Source organism: Larimichthys crocea, chromosome XI (genome assembly GCF_000972845.2).
Source record: "Larimichthys crocea isolate SSNF chromosome XI, L_crocea_2.0, whole genome shotgun sequence".
Taxonomy (NCBI): Eukaryota; Metazoa; Chordata; class Actinopteri; family Sciaenidae; genus Larimichthys; species Larimichthys crocea.
The window spans coordinates 5,349,991-5,372,840 of record NC_040021.1 but is presented as its reverse complement, the minus strand read 5'-3'; the positions used below and the strand labels follow the sequence as shown (position 1 = coordinate 5,372,840).

The window sequence follows — 22,850 nt, the reverse complement described above, 5'->3', positions numbered from 1 at the left end:
TGTGAACAAGCATAAACCTCCGTGGCTGTGATGTGAAGCCAATGCGAAGGTGCAGTTCCTCAAACGTCCACTTGAGGCTGGCTCCAGAAGTGAGTCAGTCTCCATAAGTCCTCATGTTCAAATGTCCAACTTCACAGCAGAAATAAACTTGTTTACAGCCTGGTACAAAAAAATCGTTTTCGTCTCTATAGCTAATTTCCCCGTTCATGACAACTGTACTGAGGATGAATTATTATAGAGCTCACCTGTTCAAATTACCGTAATTTTCGGACTATAAGCTGCTACTTTTTTCACACGCTTTGAACCCTGCGCCCTATACAACGGTGTGGTTAATTTATAGATTTTTACTGGCCAACTCTCGAGCAGTAAATGCAAAAGTGAGACAGACATGTGGGCAAAGATTATGCACTGAAGAAGACACTAGTTTTGATTTTGAACTGTCATTTTGCACATCATGCACACACCCTGATCATGGAAAACACACGAAGAAATGCATATGATGAAGCTTTTAAGTTAAAGGCAATCGATCTGGCCGTCAAAGAAGGAAACGGAGGTACTGCACGTAATCTTGGCATCCCGTGTTGATGGCGTGTTGGTGCCGTACTGCCGATTTTCAGGCATAGTTTGAAAAAAAAAGCATGTCTTAAATTAAAACAAAAACAAAAAATCTTCCCTGTACTGTCTTTCTGTGTAAATACCTCATGTTACAGCATTAAAACCTTATATTGTGCGGCCTATATATGTACAAAATTTGTTTTCTTTTAAAATTTAGCTGGTGCAGCTTATTTTCAGGTGCGCTCACTAGTCCGAAAATTACGGTATATTAAGGCTTAAAGTTATGCAGGATTAAAAGCGTGGCTGCTTTGATTGACAGGTGGGTGGACAGATGGCTTGTTTGAGCACCCAGGTGTCATCCTGCCCACTGATGATCCACGCTGTTTCTTAGATTACCAGCGCCACAAATATTGAGCTTCATAACGGCTCTTCAGAAACCACTTTGGATGGATTGACCCACTAGTCTATTCTTTTTACTGTCACGGTGGCATAGAAATGTTGATGTGAACCTCAAAGTTAAGTTGAGAGGTTCCTCTGGCCACTTTTTAAGCCTTCACCCAAAAATGAGTTTATAATTAAGCAATACTACATGAGAAGACGTGCTTTACCATAATTTTTGGCACTTCAATAAAACTCACCCTCAAGTGTAATATTGTGATTATACAACAAGTACCAACTTAAGTAAAACATATACATAAAACACGTTTTCTCTCAAAATAAAACTGTGCTACTTATCTCCGTTTCCATGGAGATACATGGGGTGTACTAATACCTGGTAAATCAGTCGTGTCAGTAGACTCTTGTATATAATGGAAGCCAGTTTACTACTCCAGCAAGTTGCCCAAGCCTTAGTAACAACCAGAAACAGAGACGATGTCTAGTCACAGCCGACTGATGTTAAAGGTTTCTAAAGGTTGCGGATCGTGTCCCCGAACTGAATAAATACTCCACATATAAACACTAAACGGCCTTGGTAGTTCAGTCTTGTAGCGACAAAGATATCTGCACACAATCGAGGTACACACCTGTATTAACGAGCCATAAAATACAGAATATTAATAAAAGAAAGATGAAATTATAAATTCAGATGTATTACTTTATTAAAGTTGACTTTCATTATAATATTCAGATTTATTTACATGTTATATTAGATTAAATGTAACAATGTGGAGATGGTGCAGTAATATTTTTAGTGCTGATTTCAGCACATTTTAAATGTCTGGTTGACCAATCAGATTGCTCGCCTGATCGGGACCACGTGTTGTAAAGTTTTTTTGCATTAACATTATCTTCTTAAAGTTGTAACCCGATAACGTGTCATTATACTGTCTAACTCTTTACCAGAAACAGAAGCACTTTTATTTATTTATCTATCTTTCGTTCCTTTTTGTTTTCAAAAATAGCCGTCCCCCTTTTCACGGCTACACCCATGGATGTGTGACTGCAGCTGAGATGTAGTTTGCAAAGATAAGAGCTCGCATGGAGGAAAGGAAAAGGAATGGAGACAGACTGATACCTGGAGGTGGTTGAGCACGGTCCACACTGCAAGAAGTAGGGAGACGAAACTGAATCCCTGCAAGGAGCAAGCGAGACCAGTTAGAAAGGACAGGTGCAGGTATGAACACACACTTTAATGCACACCTGGAGTGAATCATACCTACCACAACTAACTCCAAGTTCATTAAGAAATGTACATTTGTTTATCCGGTTATTAAGTTGCTCAATAATGGGCATAGAGAGAGAGAAACACAGATGTGCTCAATTTACAGTGTTACAAATGGGTGACATTAATGTTTTTCACCAAATGCGGTTGGAAAGAGCACAGCCCATCATGTAAAGAAAAAAACATGGGAATTGCTGATTGCTGGGTAACACTCATTATCCAGAATTTGCTGTGTTTCTGTCTCAAATTGCAGATGGGCAATGCTCATAAGCAACTCTTCTTCTGGAGGTCCTTCAACCTTGTTTAATTGTCAGATAACAAGGTTTTATTTGGAGCTACAAATGGTGTCCAAACACATCTTATTGAATTAAATAACCAAAAGCAAAATCACAATTTTAAAAAAGCAAGAGGCAAAATATGACCTAAAGTGGACCAAAATAGAAAATACACTATATTGTTGGTTGTTGTTTGCTAAGGAATTTTGCCCATATGCATTGCCCTAATATGAGGTCTAAGATCTAAAGATCAATCTATACTTATCAGGCTCAGTTTGTAAGTAATGCACTAAAACATAAAGCATGAGATAACATGCATCATCTAAATCTGAAAACAGACAGCTACACCCTATGAATCCTATATATACATACAAGACAACAGCAGGAGTTATTAAAACATACAATATGAACACAAAATAAAAAATTTAAACATTAATTATTACACTTTAACTGTTTTTTAATTGAGATTTTTCTTTACTGATATTTAATGAAATATTCAAATATTGATCTTTAATAGCAGTACAGTGTTTCTCTTTAGAGAAACACAGAACTTTGTAAATTTTGGAGTATAAGGCCAACAAAAAATGTCATGCACAGACAAAGACTTAGAAGAAGAGACGAAGACAGTCCTTCTAATCAACTACTAGATTAGCCACTCCACAAATGAGCTTGAGCTTGGATTGAAAAGTCTCTGTCAAGTGGCATTTTGTCGAGCTAACAGAAATGAGGTTTAGACAATAGGGAAACAAAGAAAATCAGACAAAATGTGCTGAGAGACCCAGACAAAGAACAATGTTTCTAAACTGAAAAGCGAGACAGTCTATTTTTCTCTTTGTTGTTTTTATTTCTGGGCTGCCTCTGGTGATGCAGCAGTATAGTATTTTGAAAGTTGCATGCTGTACTGCAGCATGTGGGGCTTCGCATTCTGAATGGGTATGACCATCCCACTCACTCTTAACACCAGTTTACTACCTTTAAAATCTTAAATACACTTTGTATTTAAGCTTAAGCCACACTGTGCATGGCTACACTTAAAATACAATTATAATCCAGATAAAACATTTCATTATAATCATGTTCACACTTTACAAAATGCAGGTTCCAGACTGATTATGTAGGTACTATTAAAATGGTACTTACATGGACTTTATGTAAAGTGTGACCTAATATCATTTCATAATAGTTGTGGTGCAGAGAATACCTTTCACTCTCGTGCTTTTTTTTTTTTCAACAAGGCCCCCTCAAACCTTTTATGCTCCTTTGTGGTCAACACTTAAATTTCAGAAAAGCGTCTCCTCTCCGTCCGGCTCCCTCCATTTGTGCCAGAGGCCGTTTCTTGCCATAGTTGTGGACTCAAAGAGGCTGGTGAGATGCTGTTCTTACTCGGGGTCAGGGTAGATTGTGGCTTAATGACGTGCAATGACTGACGAGCTGCGTATATGAGCATGGGGGCTGAAGATGTAACAAAGTGAGTATGAAGTCTCTCAGGTCTGTGATTTGTTTACGTGTAAAAAAGCTACAGAAAAAGTATGCATTTATTTTATCTGAGCAGTTATATTGCAAAATTATTGCAGTCTAAAACCTAAAAATCACAAACACTGTATTCAGTGTGTCTCTCTAGTTGCTGTACTAGCTGTCAAAGCAATGAGCAGTGAGTGAATAGTGTATATGAACCCACAAGTTTGAAAGCAATGCTTCTACATATATAGTTTGTATCCTACTCCAACTTCCAGCTTGTTTTACAGCATCCTTAATGTAAATAACTTAAAAAATATTGCATACACTAGATTGTAACTGGATTGTTGATATTACACTGCATCAGTAAAAATATCTGTTCAGCGATGGAGTGCAAAATAAATCTTATTCGTGTACTGAAATGGTCCAAATTGCATTTTTCTTTTGAAAAGTTCCTCTCGCTCCTATAAATCTATTTCCCTGCTTACCTAAATGACATCTCTTTAGTGTCTGCAAAAAAAACAAACACGTATTGTCACAGGCTAAATAAATGACTGGTTTGCACAAAAGAGCGTTGACTAAAGGGAATTTATTCCTTTTTTTCCTGTCAGTGTTTACCTGACAACCATTGTGAAGATATTTCCTCAGGCTTTAGGATTGAGCTTGAGTATGGCATTAGTGGTTTGCAAAGATGGATGAGTGGGCGGATCGAAGGATGGATGACTGAATGGATAGGATGATTTGACATTGGACGACTAGCAGGATTTTAAGGGTGTGTATGGGTCAATAACTCCAGCAGATTTAGCTGGTTTAAAGTTAAAGTAGGTTTGTGTAGCCCTTTTTTTTTTTTTCTCCCCGAGAGCTGTACAATAAAACAAGCATGTTGTTCATAGCCACATACATATATACATACAGTGGTGATGCCCCCATGGATGCAAGGTGGATTAACCTTTTATGTATGGTATATCACAACAAACCAATACAAATCAATGGTCTGAGAGTATCATTTCAAACTCTATTTTCATTGCCATTGCCCCACTCGTGACGTAGTGGTTGGAGTTCCAAATAAATCTACAGAAATGTAACCTTCTCAAGCCTTCACACATTTAAAGAAATGTTGAAGTAACATAAAGCAAAAGCCCTCAGCACCCCCTATAAGCTTTAAAGTCCATTGTAGTGTTGGAGAAAACAAAAACAACAAAAAAAAAACTTTTCTTTTCAGTTTGACCTCTTTTAATAATTGAATCTGCAGAGCTGCCTTTTAGGTTAAAGTATTCTGTGTGTGTGTGTCAATAACATGAATATGCCTGTGGTCAGAAAATTTCAAGCAAACCTGCGTACATATGGAAAACTTTAGCCTGATGGTGGCACTAGAGGAAAGGTCATGGGTTCACCAAAAATTCATTTTCAGGGGCGCTGTCTCTCAACAGATGTTTGATATATTTATTTAATTTGTTGCTTTAAACCAAAATGTTGGACTGACAGAACAACTGACGGACCTTTGGATGTCACCACTGATGGGCTGTGCTGCTGGCGGCCCATTGAAGTAGGTCTGAAATGGTAGCTGACCTTTAGCCTTCACTATGTATGTAATTTAATAATGAACTGTTTGTTTTAAGAGGAGTTGTATAAGACACAAACCAGTAACAACTGCCATACACAGTATAATACTGTACCTCCCCAATATGTATACTACAAGTATAGCACTGTATGTAGGATTGTATGTGGACTGCATAAAAAGATACATACATGCTTTCCAGTATGCCAGAATACCCACCACCTTTTAAGATTAGGTTTGAGTACAGGTAGCATCTGTCCTTCCCTAAAAAACCAATGTTAAAGAAAAAGCTGAATTCAAAATGCCACCAGTGTCGAAATCAGCAGACTACAAATGTGAAAGGTTCTTTTATACATGAACAACCTGACTGATGATATAATCTGAGAGCAGCATTGATTTGTGGTGGTTTGTAGAACAAAGCTGTTATGTTGGTCATAACCTGCCTTGCTGCATGCCAGGATATTTAAAATAAAGACACACTGCTGTGTGCTGATTTTATTCCCCTCTGTTCGCTTAAAGAAAATGTATACAATGGTTTAAAGCAAGAGGGTGAATCACTACTAATACCAATGATTTTGAACAGAACTGTAATATTAAAAACATAAAAAAATAACAAAAACAAACCAAAAAAACATCATTTTATGGATTGTGTGTAAAGACTTCATGCACATCTTAGTTAAGGTATGATCCAATTGTGCAGAAGAGATTTTAAATCAGCTATTCTTGCATCTCACTCTGTTCAAATGCAGTAAATTAGCCAGTGTGTTAACACAAGGCCAACATGTGGGACAGTAGTCAACAGCTTTGTCAGTTTTGGTTTGTTGTACTTCATAATTATCCAGTACTAGTACATAATCTTGTATATTCCACTGGATTCAACGTGGAAACAGATGAAAACATTTAAATGTATTATACATACTTAGTGAGTATGACAGCATTTTTAACTTATGATATATCTTATTTTAGTGGAAAATGTTAATGAGTCAGACAAAATGTATGAAAAACTCTTATTAACAACATATATATATATAAAAAGATATAATAAAGCGGTGCCCTACCAGACCTACCGTACTCTCTACGCCCCCCAGCTAAGCTACGGAGGCCTAAAATGGGGGGGAGGGGAAAGAAAAAGGAAAAGAAAACAAACAAAAAACAAAAAGATGATAGCTTAGTAGAAAACCAATGCATATAGAGAGGGTCAAAGTAAAAGACACTGTGCCTGGCCCATGCTTTGTATTTGCGGTGTGTTAAAGTGTGTACACACTATAGACACAAAAATACTACCAATGCAAAAAAGTCAGTATCATCTTTTGAAGCCATTGTAAAGCTATGACCCCCATTTTGAATTACCATAAACATAAACATCATAAACATTTTAATCCATTGTTTTATATCAATTTATGAAAAATACATAAGGCCAATAAAAGTTGTAAATGAAAATTCACAAGAAACACCACAGTAAGCAAAAAATATAAATAAATAAATAAATAAATAAATAAATAAATAAAATAGAAGTATCACATACTGGTTTCATTCATTTAACAAAATAAGCATAAGCTAACAAATGCAGGCTAAACTAACTTTTCAAAAAATCTGATTCACTAAACAATGCAGTCTGAGATCCCTGAAAATTGCAACATGATCGATGCAAAACAGAGTAGCATGTTTTTTTTTTTTCCCCCCCCCCCCCCCCCCCAAGAAACCTCGAATAAATGCAGTAAGAGAACACAGGGGTAGAAAAGGATTTATATTCAAGCAGTGTTACAGGTTCAGGTGAGATCAGATTCCATCCAAAAACCTTTTTTGTCCTAATAGCCGGACGTCACAGAGTTGGCACAGTTGTTGCATCAGATCTCTGGATGATAATAAAAATGTAAACAAAAGAACTCATGGGGTAATTGACTACATACTGTAACATATTAGGTAAACAAGATCAGGATTTCTTACAAATAATTAAATATTTTTTGTTACACAAAATATGGTTGCATGGTTAAAAATAATTGTAAATACCCTTTGTCTATTTCCTCTCTTCATTCTCTGATAAATGTACATTTTTCATGTATATACTTTTTAAAATATTTAGATCAATCTCTGTATTTTTGCTACATTTCAACTTGTTTTAAGGGAAGGGTCATTTCTTTGGGCTAAATGATGAAATGATAATGAAACACAGCATTAAACCTATTTATACTGTAGCATGGGTGAGTTCCCTGGCATCAGTTAATCGACTAGTTTAGTTGCATTTCAATTGGATATAAATTTGGAAGAATGTTAAGCATTTGTACAGCACTTCCAATTATATTATCACAGGCTTTTGTTTTCTAATTTTGCTGTAGCCAGTAAATAAATTATCAACGTGTGATGCACTTATGATCGTTCATTTCTTTTCGTATATGATGTCACAAAGCACACAGATGCTACTACTAAGCAGGAATCTTAAGAATCTCACCAACAAACTCGTATACATATCAGTTCAAATGGGCGAGATGTGAATGAAACAACCTTTGCTGTGGCTCATGCAAAAACAACCAAATGAAAAGAAATAAGAGCCACCGATATTTTCTCGATACATCAGTCCATTCCCGGGCTTTGATGACTTGCATGATGGCTTAACGTAAACACCTAATATCTAATAACTGCAAATATTTAGATGACATATAAATACAACAGAGAACAAAGGACTTGCATAGAATGAATGATAGATTGGAGACATCATGATTGGCCAGTCTTCAGCACCTTTAAAATTAGTTTGCATTCCCCAAACAATGGGAAAAGATGTAAGTAAGGAATGCCATTGCAATCCTCTCTTAATCTTTCAAAAAGCAAAAAATATGAATACAAGCCTAAAGTTTGTTTTATTTATTTATATATATATATATATATATATAGTGAATAATAATAATATTAGATAGATTCTGTATATTAAATTGTTATAGGCTAAATGTTGTCACAGTCATATGCCTTTCACGAAAATTATCTATGACTTCTGCTAACCCAGCCTTTGGCTGGTCTGTCATGAAAAACTCAACTCTTTTGGGTTTATAACAACAATAAATAGTATATAAGCTTTTTTAAAAATTATTATTCTGTATTGCAAATAGTGGAGAATGGCAACAATACATTTGAACTTATTCCTTACCGATTATTATTCCTGACCAAAACCTCAAAACGTCAAGTTCCGAGTTGGTGGAGTTACTGCCAGAAATTACCAGCAAAACATGCCTCAATATAGTGTTCCTCTGTAAACACATATATTAGATTATCAAGGCAAAGGAATCGTGTAGCGAGGCATTTAAGCTCAGAGTTACTGTAACAGGTGTGTGTGTGTGTGTCGGGTGAAGCTACGCAATAACTCGAAAAGGAAATGTCTGTGTTTTTTTTTGTTTTTTTTGTTTTGTGGCTTCATCTTTAATTTTTGATCTTACCTCTAGTACAACCTTTGTATAAATATCATCTTTTCAAAATGCCACTTTTTCTGCAAGTATTGTCTTTTGGTCGTGCAAAGGGGGAGAAGAAGATCCACTTTCTTTATAAAGTGAGAGACGACGCCTCTCCTTTATTAAAAGTCCTTTTGCAAGGTTCACATTTCAGTCAGGGGTCTGATACATACAGGCTTCCCACGGTCCTGTGCTGCAGTTATCGTCCAAAGATAAGTCAAGCTCGGAGATGTTTGTTGTTGGCCTCAGTTCCATGGGCCTCAGTATTAACTTTGGTACGCCATGTTGGTACAATGGAGCAGATGAGTGGTTGAGGGGAATGCCAGTGGCAAATGAGCAACTATTCTTTTATGAGTAACAGACAAAATGAGCAGTTGGCCAAATATAGCAGATGATTGAGGGCTCCCACCCATTAAGGTTTGACAGGAGCCCAGCTAAGCCATCACTAGTGAGGCGGTGTTAGTACATTCAGCGGTACTATACTGCACCTCTGGGAACATGTCGGAGAGGTAGAGGCCCTCAGCGGCTCTGATTGTCTACTTATAGGGACCAATGTTTCTCTGTTATCTTTCAGCAGTGATGAACCACCCCAGCATGAAACGAATCCACCATTACTAGAGAAATGTGGCATTTTAAAAAAGGTGAACGTAGTAAAATTTAGACTAAATATAATTTACCAAAACAATGAATCAAATTCAGTATTTGTTAAACCATCTAAAATAAAATAAAAAATAAAAAGAAAGAATGGAAAGATAAGACACTTAACCGAACATTTAAGAACCTCCAGTCACCACTGCACGAAAAACAATAGGCGAAACACTGGTATGAACTACCAACTTCCTTATGAGGTGCACAAACAGCTGGGTGATGAACGTGATGAAACAAATGGAGACAAACCCCCGAAGACTGGAAAAAAGTGCTGTGTTTTGGTTTAGAACCACATTTACTACTACAACCCCTCTTAGCGCTATCAGAAATCCGTATGTCTATAACTGCAAACAGTACAAGTATTGAATATAAGTTTCTCTATATACAAAATGGTACATTTATATACATATACAGGGTTTGAACATGGATGTAGTTTGTGCAGGAATGAACTGAAGCCAATACATTCATACTTTATGATCACTGTGAAATCCCCCCTTACGTTTTTTCTCTCCACATCCCGTGCTGACGTCGAAGTCAGTCACAAATGATTGAGCGTAAACAATTTTAGTCCACGAAGCCTCGATAGTGTCATCCATACAGTATTCCAGAGGATTAGGCTTTTGCAAATTTTATAGGGGCCGTTATGAGTTGTTGTCAGCACTATCCACTGTTTCTTTAATCGTTACAGTTACTGTACTTTATGCTGTGTGGTTCACCAGTTTGCCGTCAAATTTTCAAAATGCCCATTTCAACTGGAGCTGGCTACAAATGGATGAAGGCCATGGCAAAGGAATGCTTTGATTTAGAATAACTAAAAAGTAAATCATATATCAATATATTCATAAATAATGTATTTATCTTTGATGCGTTCGTTAAAAAACTAGGGTTTATAAAGTTATTCACAGTATTTTTTCAGTGTACTCAGGTGCTTAAGAGAATGTTTCTACATGAAGAGAAACTGGAATGAACATGAGCTATTCAAATTCATTTGCAGTGACAGACCAACTTATGCCTCGCCTCACCTGGCTGATTGAGTTTTATCATTAAGTAACCCTCAGATTTCTGATTATGTTCACTTGAATTGACTTTTCCTCTAAAGGTTGGGTGTTTAAGACAGCGGAGGGAACAGATGCTGCACTTGTTGGCACTTGAGGATCTGAACATCAGCCACGTTCGCTCTCTCACATCCTTTTCACCTCGTTCAAGGTGTAAAACAAAATTCATCCTCTTTATTTCATGGCAAAGCAAGACACTTAAAGATTGCTTGAACAACATTGTAACCTGTTCAAGAGATGACAGACTCTGTGTCTGCATAGAGTAAAGGGACATCTAACAATAGCACTGCCCTGCCTTTCTTGGTAAATGTCAGGGTTTTTTTTTTTACCCTGGCTGCCTCATCTCGTTTTACAGTATGTGTAGAATGGGAATGATTAGAATGACATAGACAGATATGACATGGGTCCACTGGTGTACTTCCTGCTCCACAGTTCTAGACTGGCGCTTCTGTGACCACCGGTGTGGCCACTTGTGTCTGGCGGCTTATAGGCCTTCGGCTTTTTGTTGATCTCCCATGGGAAGTCCTCTATTGGAAGTGGGCTGGCAGGGCTGCCTGACCCCTCTGGCGTGCTCTCAGGGGTTCCCTCTATAATCTCAATTCGGGGTGGGTCCATCAAATCAATAATGCTGAAGGGTGCTGGCTCTGGTTGGCACATCACTGATTTGTCCTCTGTATTCTGTCGAACGGACCAGCTCGAGCCTGCTTGAATTCCTACGGACACTCTGTCGTCCGTTTGCGTGGTGCTGTCGCTGCAAGGCTCCCGGCACAAAGTCCACATGTTGTAGCACTGAGTGAAGTTGAAGAAGTTGCTGTTGAAAGTCTTCAATTCTCCACAGACATCCCTACGCAGCTCCGCCAGCTCGTAGCGCATCGCCGAGATTTCATCCTTCCACTGCATGTTGAAGGCAGCGACCATGTTAGCAGATTCTTTAAAGGCCTGAATGGCCTGAGGGACCGGCGGCTCAGAGGTGGATATGGGTGAGGCAGAGGGGACTCTGTATGAAGGCGGGGATGCCGGTGGGACAGAGATGGCTGTTACGGTGGAGCTAGTACTGTGCTGGCTGCGTGCAGCAGCAGTCTCTCTCTCCAGCCTCTCCAGCTCCGCATAGGCTGAGGAGCTAGCACCGTCATCATCCTCTATCATGTCGTCATTTAGTAAAGAAGTCCCATCCACAACATCATATCCCTCTGGAAGAAAAATTTGAATATGCAAACAGAAGGACATTCAAAGTGAAAGGAACAGCTGGAGCGTGATTTGATTTGGATTGTGAACTAGAACACAAACACATATCTATGGAAAACATACAGTATGTGAGTGCCAACTAACTCCATCAACTGGGTTAAATCAAAGGTGAGTACCCACCGTGGACTGGTGTGCTGTTCCACCAGAGAGTATAAAACCAAGAGGTAACTGAGTAGTGTTATAAAATCACAAAATTACTAATGTGAAGAAACCATCTGTGTATTTTAGAGCATATGTTTGCTTATTGGTAAAAGTTTTAGATCAATACCATTTTGTAGCTTCTTCTTTCATAGCTTCTTAAAAATGAAAAATACAAAAGGAGGATCAGCTCCATGTAATAGAGCCACTTCTTGCCAGAGTTGGTATATCATATCCATCCTTGAAAGCCTTAACGTAGCTAAGACAATGATTGGCATTAAACTCACATACTGTAGGCTTTTCACAATGTTTTTTACACTGCCTTCTCAGTCATCTCAAGGCTTCTTTCCATCTTTTCACTGCACAGCACAGCAAAGAGTGGAATTAAACATGAAATACATCAATCATTATCAAATCATGAATCCATTTTCTGAGAACCCTTTTTTTTTCTCTCTCTTTCTCTCTCTCTCTCAAAACATGATCTCAAAATGTTTCTCAGTGAATTGAAATTTGTGCCATTTTGTGCAAAAGAAAAGATGTAAAGGGAGTAGAAGAATCACAACCCACTGGGCCAAGAAGCAGATATGAACCCTATTGAACATATCAGGTCCAAGGTGGCTGATTAGACCATGTGGAGTAAGTAACCCAGTGAGGGGAGGGGTCACTCCCCCCTTTAGGGCTGCACCAGGGAGAGGCTGCAATCCCACAGTCAAAGACAGCTGACAGACTCAATGCCAAGGGTTAAACTTTGCCACACGTGGCCTTTTTTTTTTAAAGAATTTTCATGGAAAGAAAAAATAAAGTTTATACATGTACAGCAGACAGATGCTGCTCTCACAAATGATTGGAGACAGTGGCAATGCGATAACATTCAGTGCTATTTTATGGTTACGATATGAAAAACATCCCGAAAGGTTTGGGAAGTACATCCCTCATACATTTACACTTACAATGTGGTCTAAGCACACTTATAATAGAGACATGGTAAACAACTCACAAAAGCCAGCATAGCATTCATCATGATCAATATTTAGAGGTATTAAGGTTTTTAAAAAGGAATTAAAATGTCTGAGGTTTTGTGAGTTGTTTAGAACCGTGTTTGCTACTTAAGGTAATGAGATACTTCTACCAGCTATATATAAATAAACTCTATGTATCTATTATTTTTTACTGAGAAGGCAGTGCAAAAACACACATATACATAGATATATGTATGCGTGTCAACATTAAAATACCTGCAACAATCATCACTGATGCCTCCAGTTGTTCTTTCCCCCTGGTTATCCTTCAAGAGATGGATGGTCAAATGGAGAGGGGTTTGCTGCTCGTCTGCCCTACAGGGCATCATGGGATCCCTTCCCCACTCAAGGGTCCACTAACCTCACACGGGGTTTGGTTCATAAGACGCTTACAACTCAATTATAAACTAGTACTGAATATTAGCATAAAAACATGATTCCAGGAATCAGTGTTTTTCTCAGATACTTTACTTAATTTTAAGGCCACTATTCCCTCAGAACAGTGCAAAAAGTACACCAAAGGAGATTATTGTTTACAGTATGGGCTTGACACGGAGGTGACAGTACTGTATATAACTAATCACCATCCAGGGAACCCTTCTTCTAGGTTGCTTTAACCTTATCTGACATGTAATTGATGCCAATCTTCAAAGTACAACTTCACAACATCTTCTGTATACAGTCAACTGCTTGTTTTAGTCCATATAAAGCTGACAGATTTGGAGCAGAGAGCTAAATGAATAGAGTTCAGCAAATAAGACAGTGGGATTGGAGAACACTCTTTTATCCTCAGTACTTCTGTCACATCGAAGAAATCGTAGATGGAAACCCAATTGAAGATGAAAGGATTCCAAAAAACAAAAGTCCAGATTGCACAAGAAAACAAAGCCCACAAAATGAGTCAAAGTGCAAATGTCTCCAATATTAAATTGACAGAAAAGTGTACAAAAACAATATTAAAAAAAAAAAAAAAAAAAAAAATCCAGGTCATAATATTTAAAAAATGCACGTAATTAAAGAAAAATGTTTCAATAGGGTTCATAGCTTTACTCTTGCAGGTAAACACCAAATGCACTTAGTGAGGGAGTTACTGCAAAGACGACTCTGCTTGCACAAAGAACCTGAAGTGCTAGTTTTAGGGGTCGATTGCTCGCACTGTGTCGCACAAAACCTTGAAATACTTGATTTGTTTGGTACAAATAAATATGCAAGAATTGGTCAATAAAATTTGCTGTTTTCAGAAAATCAGTTTCAAACATGAGTGAGTTTGGATCCACGCTCATATGCTAACTATGAAATAAAATTAAGTTTGTTCAATTGGAAACTTAAAGACAGTCATTAATAGTCTTGTAATAAACTTTTAATAGCATTCTTTTGTTACCGCTGCTCAAAAGTAGGAGTTTAATGCAACACAATACAACAATACTGCAAATAATCAAAGGTTGTGCTTCTCAAACTGTTTGAATATATATAATATATACCATCAGTGTACAGTTCCTTTGTGCAACCAGCATGTGTGTGTGCACGTGCTCTAGTCTTTAGAGGTTGTTGACTTACCTTAAATTGGTTACAAAATTAGTTTTTTATCTTTTATTTTATGAGGTCAATTACAAGCTCGGTTACAAAGCTTATGTGTTGGTGCAACAGAGCAGGGGGAGGACAGGCGGGAGGCTTCTCCAGTGTATCCTCTCAACACAAATATGTCAACAACCTACTGCTCCCCTACCCCTGGCCTGTTTTGGTCTTCACCCCTCCCTAAGTAACTCACACAACACATATATGACACCACAGTTTAACATGCTTAGGGTAGGACCTGTTCCTCTTAGGCATGCCATGTAATGTGGCTGTGCTGTGTTGTGATATCGTGTGCCTTGAGCGTGCGTTGCCATCTTGGTGTGTTTTTAAATGTGACCCTCCCACCCTTATCCTAGTCTACAGCGTGGCAACACCACAAGTGACCAACCAGAAGCTTGGCTAATGATGCATGAATCGTGCAAAGTAACACACAAGCAAGTCCATCTGAACAATCGTGGCATATGCAGAGGCAAAAACAAACACACGCACACCATAGCTTCCTGAGAAAATAACTGGAATCATTCAGCCCGGCATCTCTGAAGCTCAAGGGTTCCCCACTGTACATATGTAGGTATGTCAGGTTTGTGCGCATGTATAGGATGTATGAGGATATGTAGTCTAAGCCCTCTCTCTTTTTAAGGGGGGGGATTGTTTTACCTGTTGTGGATCTGAGAGTTGAAGTGACAGTGGAGGATGTCATTGAAGGCAAGCAGTCGTCATCTTGGGAATAACCAGCCTGAATAGCACGGAGGTAACTGTGGCTTCGAGTGCGGAACGAACCAGGCAGGTCCAAAGCCTCCATGGCCTGGGATTCTACTTCACTAAATACGGACTCGCAAACTGACTCAAACTGGCCATTGATCTCAGTCTCACTCACCTGAGAGACAAAAACAGGAATAGCAGTCCTTAATTTTTCCTCTTCCTTTCTCTTTCTCACTTTGATTCTTCCCCTTTGCACAGCAAATATGAAGGAGTGTTAGCATAAGGAAATGCCACTGTCAATTCCGACCTTAAACTGAATAAATGTCAAGATCAAACGAAAAAAAAAGAAGAAAAAAAAAGGCAGATGACAACAAAAAACAATCAGAAAAATATTCAGTATGTGTTATAAAGCATTCCATTCACCACATATCCCAATATCCCCCAAACTGTACTGTATACTGTTACTACATGGAAAAACACAGTCTCAATTCTTTAGCTTGTAGCTTTAGCTGACACAAGAATTCATACGTTGTCAAGATCATGCAATACCACGTAACTATAAAAAGGAGTTATCTATCCAGTTCTCTTCTATCCTGCCCTCCACATAATCTCTTTTTCAGTGTTTAACGTAAGAGATTTTTATAATTGTATAATTAAACTGTGTGTTAGCACACACAGGAGTAAACTGATTGTACAACCCTTATTTTGGACAAAATCTCTCCTCCTCTTGTTACTCCTTCTCCATATGGAGGCTTTCTCGCTGTGTCACAAATCTTCTTAGCAACCACGTCTTGTGCCACCATGGAGGGCCAAAACAGACTTGCACAATTGATCCAACTGTATAGATTCATAGCAGGGTATGAAAAAGGGAAAACCTGAAAAGGTCGACGTGTGATGTTAGATCAGACATGAATGCTGTCTTTAATCCCTACAAGTCTGCACTCACTAAACATTAGTTGTAGCTTCGGTTGGTCAGAACAAAGTGCCGCTTTTGGCGTCGTTAGAGAGCTAATTAGCTGGCATGCCACACCAACCCTGAATGATTTTTTTTAGAAGTTGCCTATTCCAGACATCCTTGAGCCGAATCAGATGTAATGTGACTGATATCTTAGTTTTTCAAATACAATTTAATGTGTATTTTTATTACACTTCATAAAACAATATGTGTGTGTGTGTGTGGAGATAACTCAGCATCAATTCCTAGTCCAATAGTTATGTCCACTGACTCTATTTGACACTACTAAACAATCAGCTGTGGACCTCCAGTATGGACACCAGTGGGTGTGTCATGTCTACACAAAGCTATCTGTGTGCCATGCATGTGTTGGAGACTCACCTGGCTGACGCAGCTAGCCTGACTGAGGGTGCTGACGGCGCGCATATAGCTCTGGTTGCGAGAGCGGAAGGGCGGGGGATGAAAGGAGGCAGGGTCCAACGTGACACTAGGGTGGGGCCGCATGTCTCTGGTTTGCAAGTGGTAGCCCTGGCTGAACAAGGACAGAGGGGGGCGGAGGGAGGGAGGGATGGATAGGATTGCATAGGTCAAAAGCCACACACGGAACATCATTGGATGACAATGGTCCAAACAGATCTATTGGCTAGAAACTGCACAGACACAGTGTGTTGGGTTTGGTGTAATTCATGATTATTTCTCTCCAAAATGAATACCAGACACTCGAATGACTCATCCGCTCACAACAGTTTCTGAACTACCGGGATCAACACTGAGCTATTTTTAATGACTTGAGTCGTTAGCTTCTAGTCTAGCTCCAAGTGTCCTGTGAGAAAACAGTGAGTCTTCCATCTCTCACAACTATAGAGAGAGGAGCCTGTGTACAGCTTGTCTCTGCTTCTTATTAGAGAAACAATGAGAGCTAGGAGCTGCAATAGAGATTATTGCATTCTCCACCAGAGGCAAGGGTGCTGATTTGTTTGTGGACAATAGCCGGAGTGATCAAGACCCCGCTGAGATGATTGTAACACAAACAGCACAGAGAACCGAGTGGCAGTAGGGATGACGGACGCATGATGCTTCCCTAAGTTCACACAGTTTGGCTATGTCTGAAAGCCACACGGAGAACAACAAGCCGAGCTTAGTAAAGCTCAGTAGGAATATAAAGGTGAAACGACATCATCCTCTGGGGTCACACATTAACAATGAAATATTAGGTAGTTGGTGCTGGTTTACAAGCCAACAGATAATTGTAAACGCGGAGAGGTGATTAAGAAATGATTAAAGAGTTACGTAACACCCCGTGAAAGTCTTCACTTTGCACAACCAGGTGACTGTTGGATATGTTTACAGGTGAAACAGAGTTGAAACTGTCAGACGGCTCTTTAACCTTGTGTTAAGTCACTATTTGAGACACAACATGTGGAGTCTACCAACTGTTTTTATATTGCGCCACAGTATTTAAGCTTTCTAAATAATTAATTTCACACTCCACTTGACCAAAGCAGAGACGCTCGCAGCACATAGCGTGTATATTTACACTTATTGCTATCGATAAATAGTGCCCACCTCAATGACTGTAGAGTAAATGTCAGCACGGCGAACCACAGTCTCCAAATGATCATGACACTGAATTAACACTAAACATTTTCAATAAAAACCTGAACGTGTAAATAGGATTTATTGCACAGCTTTTTGTATTTAATTGCAATACTTTTACGTAAGATGCACCCAATAATAAACAAGTTGTTTCTTTCCGTGATCATATCCAGAAATAAGAAATACACTGAACACTTTGCTGCTGTGTTACTCATCAAAAACATCTCTCCTATATTATGTTTCAGTAACTTTAACATATGCCCTTCCATGTGTCAACAATTCACCCATCCAGTAAGCCCTGACACTTTTAAGCCTGCTCCCTTGAGCCTGACGTTGTATAAATGTGACAGTTTTGCTGCGGACTTGTCAACAACAGTGTGATAAGATGAGGCGCATTGCCTGTGTAAGATGTTTTGCAAATATTGGAACGAGCAGATGGAAAAAAAATAAAAAAGGTCACCCATTTGGAAACTGCACTGTTTCGGCGGAGCACTTCTTTCCCGATCGAATGAAACAGTTGTCGATTGAATACTAAACTAATAATGTGCGTATAAAACAAGCCAACGAGTGAGTACAGCTCAGCTCTAAATAACAACTTAATACGATGATGTAAGAAGCAATAACAAAAACTCGTCCCATCATTTTGTTGCCAGGCAACTTCACTCGAAATCATTAAATAATGTTAAACCTCCTTAAATCTCTCAGGGAACGCTGAGCAAAAAGCAGCATCAGCAAACAATAGTTTTACTTGACAGCATGTAAACAAAGCAGTGAGTCAGTGTTAGACGGATGAGACTGTTAAAACGCTTCTTAAAGGCAAGCTCTAGAATTAATACAAACCCACGTGAATGGTCTCTACTACTATATTTTAAAGTGTCAGTATCATGAGGTAAATTTCCTAAATGCTGACCGTGATATGCAGAGCATTCCCTCTGAGCATCCATTAATCATTTTAACGGCTTGAACTGGAATAATTAAAACCAACACATAGCTTTGACATCGACGCACTGAGCCAGGCAGCCAGGCCTTACCTTTGGGGGTCTAAATGTGGTCTCTGCATGGCTGATTTGAGGACGAGAGCGTCGGGCCGAATGGCCTTCTGTGGGGACATCTTAGGGCTGGTGTCAGAGTCACCACTTTCATCATCCACCTCGCCCATAGCTTTGACGTAGCTACTGCTCCGCATCCGCCGACACGGGATCTCGTCATCCTTCTCGCCAGGGTATCCACTCCACTCGTCCTGGGGCACCTGTGAGAGATAACACACCTGTATTAGACACTATATGGCGAGAGATAGGTGCACACTGGACAAGTCGCCAATTCATCACAGGACACATGGAGACAAACAACCATTCACATTCGCACCTACAGGCAATTTAGCGTCACCAATTAACTTTATGTCACTGGACTGTGGGAGGAATCCAGAAAACCCACACAGAGACGTGGACATGCACTCCACACAGAAAGGCCCCAGCCGAGGTTTGACCCAAGAACCTTCTTGCTGAGGTGAGGCGACAGCGCTAACCACTGTACCGCCCCAATATTATTTTATAATACACAAAATAATTCAAATTTTATTATTTTAATTATTCCTTTTAGCATTTTTTAGCAACCACTTGAAAAACACTTTATTAAACTATGGTGGAGTACGGATGTAACAGTGAGTTTTCCTAATGGTAATTACAGTGAGTCAATAATCAGGCAAGTAGTCAGAGAAGCTCAGGCTGGTTTTTCCCTAAACAGACAATTAAGTTGATTCACATCCCTGCTTCCCACCTCTATCTCACTCCCCTCTGAGCTCTCAAATTAAAACTCAGTACTTAACCTTGACAAAGCCACTGTATCTGATTCTTCTGGGTGGATTTGAGTTCATATCTGCAGCCACGAGCAGACACTCTGTATCATTGTTATGAAAAACACTAACTACCGCTGGCGAAATAGCTTAAACCAAAGCAATTAAAGAAGCGGTTGATGTCCTCGAGAGCCACAGCTGGTGTGTACTCAAGTGTTGGCAGCAAAGAATTACATGTAGCGTGTTGCTGTACTTATATTGCCTCTTCCAGTAATGCAGGAGTGAAATGTAATTTCAGTAATTACATTAGGCCTATTGGTGAATATTGTGGGATTTAAAACTCATTATTACTTTAACTGGACAGAACGGATTTCTCTGTATTTGGCCAGAATAATGAAACGGGTAGACTTGGGAATATTTCTGAATGGGTTTGCCTCTCATTATTCTCGTGTCATTACTGCATGTGCACCCTGGAGGGCCACAAAGAAGCCACTTCAGTGAGCTCTGTCCACAGTTGTAAAAAATTCAAACACATTCAGACTCTCGCGGCCTGTTTCCTACTTTGTACATTTACAAGTATCCAAGCATTCAAAGCACGTACACACGTTTGTCTGTCGTTATGCACGTGTTGAAGCCGGTCAGTGGCAGGATGTCAGATTGATCGACGTCGGAAACCTCCAGTTTTCTTTTAAAAATCTTTTTCTAGTTGATCGTTGGCCAAAGAAGTGTGAGAATTGGACACATTCTAGTTGACTTGTTACAATATTGGCTCAAACAAGAAAGCATGGCCAGTGCCAGTACCAGGTAAGATAGCCAATAGAGACATCTGTCATTGTTTTACAGTGATAACATTATCTTTAACTTGGCTTCTGCAACACACCAGCAACAGGCATTTTAATCGTAGGTTACTCTATATTGAAATACAACAATCAAACTGTATGTTACTGAAAGTAACAATGTGTCTACAAAGGCAGAATCCAAACTAATTAAGTTTATAATTAAGTTTATTCACTGTATTATATTTCAGAGTTTTAGTGATGAATGTAATGAAATCTCAGCTTGTAGAACAGTGACATTTGAATAATAAAGATATTAACTAAAAATAGGAGGAAGCGCAAGAAGGCAGAACAGTTAATACTTCAATTCAAGTGTTTTTTTTACCTTCCCTAAAAAGTAATTTATTGTTAAGGCAAAACTGACTTCTTGTTGTCATGAAGTGAAAATTGTCTAAAAGAAGCTCTGACTTAAATTTGAACGTGACATGTCAACAAGTAAAAGAATCGCTGACTGCATCTGTAAATATAAAATCTCTTTCTAAGGTAGCAAAAAATATAATTAGAAAAGCTCATTCACCAGCTGTTCTAATCACCTTTTTGTCATTTAGGTCTTTCTCAGTAAAATCCTGTGTCGCACTAAGAGCCGTGGGTTTTACACTTCCGACAGCGGCAGCAGCGGTTTGTCTGGAATAAACACAAAAACCCGGGTAGCCAATGTTTATTAGCCTGACGCTGCCTGGAAGTGTGTGGGAGAGTCTAAGTGAAGGCTCTATCCCATCTGTGTTCTCTCGATAGTGGGTGGTAATAACAAGGAGCACTGCATCCTGTGAGAGAATTGGTCATGTACTGTGGATATTTAATATGCACAGACAGATGCGGTGATAGTGCTGTGGGTTATAATCAGGACCAGGCTTAGTGTGGCATCTGTATGTTTTTGCTATGTTTTTTTCCCCCCCAGATGTTCAGATTTCTTTGATAAATCTCAAGAGGTTTGGACGATAAAATGGTGGAACACCAATATGATCACAGGTTTGTTTCAAGCCGCAACCTCCGAGGCTGTGAAGTGATACAAAACGAGTCAACCTCCATAAGTCCCCATGTTAAAATGTCCAACTTCACCGCAGAAATAAACATGTTTACAGCCTGGTAGCTGATTTTTAGAGGCAGGACTACCAACATGGCGGCAGCTAGAGCTTCAAAACAGCTCTTCGGAAACCTGTTGGTAACGTCACGCATACCCTGTTCGTTCTTTATACTGGCAGTGGTTTGTTTCTCAGAACTTACAATACAAACCCCTCATAGTAGATCCAACATTTAAATCAATTCTCTCTAATCAATATCAGATTTTTCTGCGTTTCAACAACTATATAACTTAGTTAATATCCACAATCTACCCTTCCATTTATTCATTTTAATGGAGTCCATGGAAGGAAATTAATCTGAAGTACCGGGTGAGATTCATCAGCACATTTTGTAAAATGAAGTCAAGTATTACTTTACATGTGCAGGATCATCAAACCAGTTGAATAAGACGGATAAAACAACCTTTGTGTCAGCGCTCATTGCAAATCAAAACATTAATTCAAGGATTTGTACAAAAAAGATTCATAGAATTTGCCTCACACTCTTTGGCGATGCAGTTTATGTAGTTTTATGCTTGCACAGCAAAGGCTGCCAGTCATCCCCCGGAGGACTAGGGCTGTAACTTTTTAAACCGGCACACTGCACAGCGTCGGCGCTAATACAAGAAACACACGAGCTCTTAATTTAGCTTTGATTGACAGTAGGGATGAGCGAGTACAGCGTTATCTGTATCTGTATCTGTATCTGTAAACCATATGAATTATCTGTATCCGTATCCATACTCGGAGCGGGCGGGGCCTAACCCAGAAGTGGGCGGTATTTGACCTGGAAGTGGGACGGATTGTCATGAGGTAGATCAGAAATCGTTATATTTATTGCTGATTAGAAAACTATTTACAGGACAGCATCAGCATTGAGCTTCAGATCTATGGTTTTGATCACGATAGCAAACAAACTATTTACAGAACAAGTTTTGTAGAGATAGAGACAGAGATTCTACCAAGCACCACGTCTGAACGAACCCACGTTTACCAGAACTCTACTGGTTAATAAGTACAAACCGAAGTAAACACAAACCTGAAGAAACCCTAAACGTTAACGGAAAAGACCCGCGAACCTGAGTGACTGAAGGAGAGGGCAGAGCGGGACACAGCAACACAATACATCTGTATGTGCACAGATATTGACTCGTATTACTCGTATAATACTCTGCAAAAGTGCTTTATCCGTACCGGATACTCGTTTCAGCGAAGTATCCGGTTCAACTCTAATTGACAGCCAAAGGAGCACGGCATATGTTTTAGCTATACTGTGCCATCAAGT

General features: G+C 39.2%; 1 protein-coding gene and 1 long non-coding RNA gene across 10 annotated transcripts in view; one reads left to right on the top strand and one right to left on the bottom strand.

Moving 5' to 3' along the window:
• dlgap2b (discs, large (Drosophila) homolog-associated protein 2b) overlaps nucleotides 1-22,850 on the bottom strand; it is a 95,594-nt gene that overhangs the window by 16,577 nt on the left and 56,167 nt on the right. For 5 of the 9 annotated variants that reach the window (XM_019272477.2, XM_019272597.2, XM_019272755.2 and 2 more), the window contains 5 exons: nucleotides 18,908-19,125; nucleotides 16,662-16,812; nucleotides 15,281-15,500; nucleotides 6,565-6,609; nucleotides 2,072-2,128 (listed from right to left, as the gene is read on the bottom strand). In XM_019272477.2, coding sequence (XP_019128022.1) covers nucleotides 2,072-2,128; nucleotides 6,565-6,609; nucleotides 15,281-15,500; nucleotides 16,662-16,812; nucleotides 18,908-19,125 — 691 coding nt within the window. Of the gene's footprint in view, nucleotides 1-2,071; nucleotides 2,129-6,564; nucleotides 6,610-8,886; nucleotides 11,837-15,280; nucleotides 15,501-16,661; nucleotides 16,813-18,907; nucleotides 19,126-22,850 lie in introns of those variants that run through there. The other 4 variants (XM_019272529.2, XM_019272813.2, XM_019272647.2 and 1 more) reach the window with 3 other exon arrangements.
• Nucleotides 1-22,850, top strand: part of LOC113746914 (uncharacterized) — a 71,491-nt gene that overhangs the window by 961 nt on the left and 47,680 nt on the right. The window contains exon 2 of the long non-coding RNA XR_003463215.1: nucleotides 1,959-2,170. This is a non-coding gene — a long non-coding RNA (uncharacterized LOC113746914). The remainder of the gene's footprint in view (nucleotides 1-1,958; nucleotides 2,171-22,850) is intronic.